This window comes from Telopea speciosissima, chromosome 8 (assembly GCF_018873765.1).
Source record: "Telopea speciosissima isolate NSW1024214 ecotype Mountain lineage chromosome 8, Tspe_v1, whole genome shotgun sequence".
Classification (NCBI taxonomy): domain Eukaryota; kingdom Viridiplantae; phylum Streptophyta; class Magnoliopsida; order Proteales; family Proteaceae; genus Telopea; species Telopea speciosissima.
The window spans coordinates 15,227,431-15,234,307 of record NC_057923.1 but is presented as its reverse complement, the minus strand read 5'-3'; the positions used below and the strand labels follow the sequence as shown (position 1 = coordinate 15,234,307).

The 6,877-nt window shown below is 41.2% G+C and overlaps 1 protein-coding gene across 2 annotated transcripts; it reads right to left on the bottom strand.

Annotated features, from left to right (window-relative positions):
- Positions 1 to 3,756: 3,756 nt before the first annotated feature.
- On the bottom strand, positions 3,757 to 6,449 carry LOC122670370 (transcription termination factor MTERF5, chloroplastic-like). 2 transcript variants are annotated; one of them, XR_006334202.1, is made up of 2 exons: positions 5,056 to 6,449; positions 3,757 to 3,771 (listed from the first exon to the last, which is right to left on the bottom strand). XR_006334202.1 is itself a non-coding variant. In XM_043867217.1 (2 exons), exon 1 carries the CDS (start codon positions 6,421 to 6,423, stop codon positions 5,203 to 5,205), a length of 1,221 nt encoding a protein of 406 aa, XP_043723152.1. In that variant the 5' UTR covers positions 6,424 to 6,449; the 3' UTR covers positions 5,056 to 5,121; positions 5,155 to 5,202. The 2 variants fall into 2 exon arrangements, 1 of the variants encoding a protein (XP_043723152.1); XM_043867217.1 differs by lacking the exon at positions 3,757 to 3,771 and having other exon boundaries at positions 5,056 to 5,121; positions 5,155 to 6,449.
- Positions 6,450 to 6,877: the final 428 nt, after the last annotated feature.

Genomic DNA, 6,877 nt, shown 5'->3' with positions numbered 1-6,877 from the left:
TTCATCTGTTATGGAGTTGCACAATCTTGGATCCAGTAGAACAAGGTGTTCATGGCTGCCCATAAGAGCTTTGGGTTCAACTTCTGTTGAATCAGTTGTGCTAATGGGGGCTGCATAACAAATAACCAGTTCAGCGCTACATACTGAATAACTCCACCAATTCCAGCAGAACCAAGTTACCAAAAGAACATACATCAAAATTCAGTTTGATGCTCCATTTGGGGAATATCAGTCTTTTCACAATAATATTTCTACTGGATCTAGAATATTTATCATGATTGTAATTGTTGAAATTCTCCAGAATACATCTGAGTTGAGGCCCACCATACTGCCCTAGTGATCATTGTGCCCACCACTTGATCTGCACCCTTTCTTACATTACCGAATGCTTTGTTTCTTTCACCCCAGATGATCCAAATTCCTTCCGAGGAAATGCCAAGAACTGACTAAGTCAACCATGCTATCCAAGGAAATGCACTTGGAGGTCAAAAACATGAACCCACACCATTTTTGCAAAACAGCAATCAATAAGAGGGTGAATATCGACTCACCAACTCTGGCACATGGGGCAAAATTAGGCTTTAAAGGCCTGTGACTCCTTGTTTTGGAGATTGCCGTAACCCCGTAAGTGTTATATTTCTCAAGAGAGTCTTCCCACAGATGCTGTAATCATTTTTTTTCTCCTCAGTGGATAGAGGGATCATGCAGTCATTGGCCCCATTACTCATGATTGCAGTATGTCCATTGACTATAACGCCCAAAACATTGCTGACAGTCTGACACCTCCATTGTAGAAGCCAAAGCTAGAGCAGAAATCAACAGAATTAGCCAGCAAGCTAATGGAATAAACATATGTATTGAAGAAGAATTCAAGATAGTGACAAAGTATCAACAAAAAACAGCAATACCTTGCAAGGTAGATTACTAACAGGGAAGACATTCATTTGTTGGCAGAGAAGATAAGAAATATCCAGGTTCCCCAGATGTTGAGCGAAGGAAATCAGGCAGCTAATTATCTTGCACAAGAGAGGCTCATTCAAAGAATCCCAGAGATCATCCTCCACATAATAGTTTACTTTCAGGTGTTCCCTCAACTCTTGACCGTTTCCTTTGTTTTGTTTTCCCAATTGTATACCCACAACCACCCACACCCCCCCTCCCCCAAAAAAAAAAACAAAAAAAAAAAAACACAGAAGAAGAATAAGATAGAATTTAATTCCATGTGCCTGCAGAAACTACAAGTTCCATTATGCACTTCCACTGTAAGATCTGCCTCGATCATAAGCATACCTACTTAATGGTATATCACCTGGAGGACTTAATCTCAAGGGTGTGCAGGGCTAGCACTCCATTTCCAAAGAACAAGCGCATGTCCCGACATAAGCATGCCTCTTTTTGATAATAGTTTTGTGACCTAGTAAGGCATTCCTGATGGAGGCTTAGTGTCAAACAGCTGGAAAGGTGTGAGAGGCAATTCATGCAAATACAAGGTCATATTGGAAGCTGGAAGGTGAAAAGTGGATTCCAACCAGAGAATAAAAATCATGGCGCTTGCCTAAAAATTATTTTCGGGAAACGAAGACCAACAAACTCTTTGAGTATTCCTAAAAGCCAGTTGACTGAATGCATAGCAATGATCCTTACTGAAAGTGAACTAGGGTGAACTCAAGAAACAACCCAGTAAGTCAAACCTTGCCTCCACCATACTTAAATGAAGGAAAAGGTGAAGATTTGAGTGAAGCAACTTTTCAGCAGCATAAAATAACAACCACATTTTCTGATCAATTTATTCCTGTGCCTAAGACAGAAACTTGCACACCTAGGATGTTCTCTTCTGAAAGGCTCCTTACCTAAGAAAGATGGTGATGTAGATCCCAACCCCATGCATGAGCTGACATACAATCCAAGGAAGAAGATCCAGTCCAGACAAAACCAGTCAACTCAAGCCTAACAAGTCCCTAACTTTGGGACAGAATTGGACTAGCCAATTTGTCTTCATCAAGCCATCCCCTTAACAGTTTCTACCAGCTTCTAAGCAGCTTCTCATTAGTAGTTTCTAAGCAGCTTCTCATCAGCAGCTTCTCATCAAGTATCTACTACTATTTTCTTAGCTAAGCCCTCACTATATATAGAGGCCTTATTGTAAGTTTTTGATAGAATAGAATGAATGAAAAAAAAATGAAGTTCGTTTCTGCAAACCATTGTCCTGAGAAAGGCTGAGAGATCAACTGAGAGAGTTAAGGGTGAGAGGCCCACGGCTGAGACAGCCCTCTATCCCCATTACCCCTCTATCCCTCCATCTTCTCTTCTATCTTCTGTTTTATTTGCTGATTTGTTCCCTTAATCTGAAGTTTATTGATTGAGATCAAGCTCCTGCCTGGGGTTAGATCATTCGTGATTTAACCATACATTAAATTGGTATCAAAGCTATGGGAGAACCAAGCTCCAATCAGCTGACGGATAATGGTAGTCAGGAGCAACTCATCCTAGCAGTCCAACAACTGTCCGATAAGCTTGCTGATATGGACCGAGAGATTAAAGAGATGAGGGAATCACAAGCCAACAGCCAACAACCTACGGTGAACCATGTTCTTAGGCCTGTACCACGTCCACCTCATCGAGTTTTGCAAGCTACATATCCAGATGAGCATGAATATAGTGAGAAATTTGATCCTAATTATCGACCATATGATGACAAGCAACAAGAGAAGACAGACTCAATAATCACAGCCATTGAATCCATTCCGGAGATGTTGGTGTGTGAACCACAACTTGATGATGATTGGGCTGTTGATGCTGCCCTTGAAGGAGAAGAGTGTGAAGATGCCCTGGATGATAACAATGACATCTATGAAGTTAATGTTGAAGTTCCAGCCATTTCTGTCGTCATAAAAGAGTCAGCCCTTGATGTTCCGAATGTCGAGGCTTACATTGAAGAATTTAAAGCAAGCAAAGTTTAGGTAGTGGATGATGTGGAAGTTGAACACTTGGAATTTGTTATTCCACCAAAGTACTTTGAAGAACCAACTCCACACATTCTGGATTACGTCTGTATCTTCAAGGAGCTACAAGAATATTTGAATGGACAGAAATTTGACATTCACCACACCAAGCTTACACTTACCATCTTCTAAGAGGGGGAGAGCTGATGTAGATCCCAACCCCATGCATAAGCTGACATACAATCCAAGGAAGAAGATCCAGTCCAGCCAAGACCAGTCAACTCGAGCCTAACAAGTCCCTAACTTTGGGATAGAATTGGACCAGCCAATTTGTCTTCATCAAGCCATTCCCTTAGCAGTTTCTACCAGCTTCTAAGCAGCTTCTCATCAAGTATCTACTACTATTTTCTTAGCTAAGCCCTCACTATATATAGAGACCTTATTGTAAGTTTTTGATAGAATAGAATGAATGAAAAAAAAATGAAGTTTGTTTTTGCAAACCATTGTCCTGAGAAAGGCTGAGAGAGTTCAGAGTGAGAGGCCCACGGCTGAGACAGCCCTCTATCCCCATTATCCTTCTATCCCTCCATCTTCTCTTCTATCTTCTGTTTTATTTTCTGATTTGTTCCCTTAATCTGAAGTTTATTGATTGAAATCAAGATCCTGCCTGGGGTTAGATCATTCGTGATTTAACCTTACATTAGATGGTCTTCAAAGAAAAAGGTAAAAGTGGAATTGAATTTTTGCAAAATTCAAATCCATCCTCCCCTCACTGCTTTTGAGAAAGATTGATTTCGCCTTCATTATAGTTTACCTTGAAAGCAGCAACCTACACAACATAGTGATAGCAAGAACTGAAGCAGCATTCCCCAACCACAGAAGTCATTTTCAAAACCTAAAAACCTTTCACCGACCCATGGATCTTCAATTCCTTTTTGCTGCCTTAAGAAAAGGTCCCTAGATAACAGATCACTTCTTTAAAAAACACGGCTAAATTTAAACCAACAGCTTTTCAAGACTTATGCATCATTAATTACATGTGTCCACAATAACGCTTTCTGATATAGTGTACATATACTTGTTACTGATCATCATTGAAACTCTCTTGTTCTGTCTAAGGATTTGAAAATTTCCAACAAATTGTCAAGTTGAAAAATTATACGAACTTGTGGAAAATTTAGCAAGGAAGTGCATAAATGACAGTGATTCAACTATTCAGACAGAATGATTGACTGGTTCAAGGTCATAAACATCTCTTAAAACTGCAATACCTTGGGTCCATAAGCTTCTAAAGTAACTCCTAAACGTTACCTTGTTGATAGTAAATTTTCCGCACAAGAGACCAGCCATTCCTTTTGACATCCCATTGACCCAGCAATGTTTGTCCCTATGTCTATTTGATCTTCATCCATCACAAAGGAGCAATCACATAAAGAACATACATAGACTATTTCTATGTTTTTCAACTTCAACCCCTTCCTGCTTCAAAAGGAACATAACAAAAGTAACCTTAACAGTCATTCTAATCCTGCATAGACCACCCCATCATCTCAACCCATCTAATAAATGGGACCTATCACATGGAAGATGGAATCAAGATTCTGCACTAATCCATAAAACAAAAGCCATGGGAAAGGATTGCAGCAGTAGAAATACCTGTACTCTGTACCATCCATATTTGTATGCATTTTTTTTTAATTAAGTTAGGAGGGGGGGGTTGTGTTACGCAGGGATGAATAATATCTATATGTTCTTCCTTATACAGCATACATTACAAGCTAATCCTTTGTCTGACTCCAAGTTGATAATTGCTTATGTTCTCAAAGGCACTAAACCGTCATGCAAGTAATACCTACTAAATTTTCAAAGCAGAAGCCATTTCATGTGAAATTCACTACTAGTCTGACATGTTTGCTTACAGTGATAGTAAGACAGTAATGTCTGCTCTGTGGACAGAGCAAACCTTTTGGCCTCTATCATATGAACAATGAATGCGCACTGCTATGATGCTTTTCCTGTAGTAAGATAGTAATTTCTGCTCTGTGGACACAGCAAACCTTTTGGTTTCTACTCTGATGTTCATATGAACGAATGGCGCACTGCTATATTTTACATAATCACATTCGCCTTCCAAAAGAAAATACAATTTTGGTGTGCCAAAGGCATACCTCTTTTCTTTCTGCATGCTTGTTAAGTACAAGTAATCACTTGTGTCCTAACTGCAATGAAAACAAACCAAGTCCCTACTGCCTTTTGGAGATCAGACTGCTTCTGCTTCTTTCAATTCAGGATTTTCTTGAAGAGTCCCACTTCTTTCCTTCCTAAACTCTTTGTAAGCTACTAGCAGATCCAAACCGTCTATATCCTTAAATTTGTGGACATAGCGTTTCACAAATTTATCCTCACTAATGCAAAATGCCGTTGCATAATCAATCTTTTTTGAAACCAAACCCCTTGAACGCAGATTTTGTATCCAGCTATAACGGGGCATCAATCTCTCTTCCAGGCTAAGACCCATAATCAGGGGACATTTCAGCAGCAGCTCACGAGGATTATCCATTGAAGAGAGAAAGAAATCCAATTTACTCTTCAAGTTCTCTTCATTCAATCTAAAAACTGCGGGAGATGACTTGAATAACACGTACTTATCAGATTCCTCAAACCCGTAAGTACTGAAAATATCCAATTTCTTGGAAAGGTTCTCTTTGGAGACGGTAGTCACCACATGCAGGGCATTCGCATAAGCCTCCGGTGAAGAACTACAAGCTAGCCCAAATTGCTCCACAATCTGACAAGCCACGCTCAGCTGCTCCAATTTCATAACCAAAATATTAGGAGACTTAAAGATAAGCGTCGATAGAGACGGCCCCTCAAGGCCCTTCTGAAGCAAGAACCCAACGTTTCTCCGCAAAACCTTATCAGGGTTACTGGAGAGGATCCAGGGACATCGCTTGAGAGCGAGCCGAACCTTCTTGTCATCTTGAAGGAGGTCACGTAAGACATCAACGCAGGGAACAATACGACGATCGACGCTGTTGCTCAAGCAGCTGGCGGAGGAGGCGATGAGGTCCGCGAGTTCTTTGCCGGAAGCACCGAGAGACTCGAAAAGCTTGACCTTGGGAAGGAGGGAAGATTCTACACCGGCAGTGAGGATGATTGGTCGGCGACTGATGACCACAGAAAGTTGGGATTCAGAGAGGCCGATGCCGCGGAGGAAGGCAAGGACGGCATCGGGCTTTTTGGGTGATTTTATGTGGAGGAGGCGCTTTGAAGCGTGTATGGCTTTCTCTCTTGACCACCCAAAGGAACGTATGAAGTAATCCTCCATGAATGGGGAAGATTCTGAAACCTGAACTGATGGTTCTGATGGTGAAGTTGAGCAACAGAAGGGAGAAGGTGGGAAGGAAAGGCGATAGATGGGAGATGCAAGAGATCTAAAGATAGGATGCTTTAGAGCTGTCAGCTTCAGCTCCATCTTCATTGCAGAGAAACAAGCAAACCTCCTCCACTAGTCAGACTAAACGACCGAAGCCTCTGAAGCTGCTGATTGGGTTTAAGCATAGGAGTTTTAGATTAGCCTATCCACAAAGAAACCACAATTACAAGATCAACGGCTACATTTCAACAGTTGGGATGAGAAAGCCAGCGAGACTAAACTGAAAGAAGAAATGGCCATGGCCACTCTCCTCTCCCTCCCCTCCTGTCCTCTTCTTGCTCTTCTTCATCTGCTTCATCTTCCTTTAAATCTGCAATTTTTCCCGTCCGAATTGAATCGGTCAGATACAGAATTGGTGATCCGATTGCGATTGCTCGAACCATGATGATCAGGATGGCTTTTTGAGAGGTCTTGATCCAATATGATCTCAGCAAGAGCAATGCTGAGTTGTGATTCCATATCAATAGCTCTTGAAAGAACTGATGCTTTCCCTCTTGAA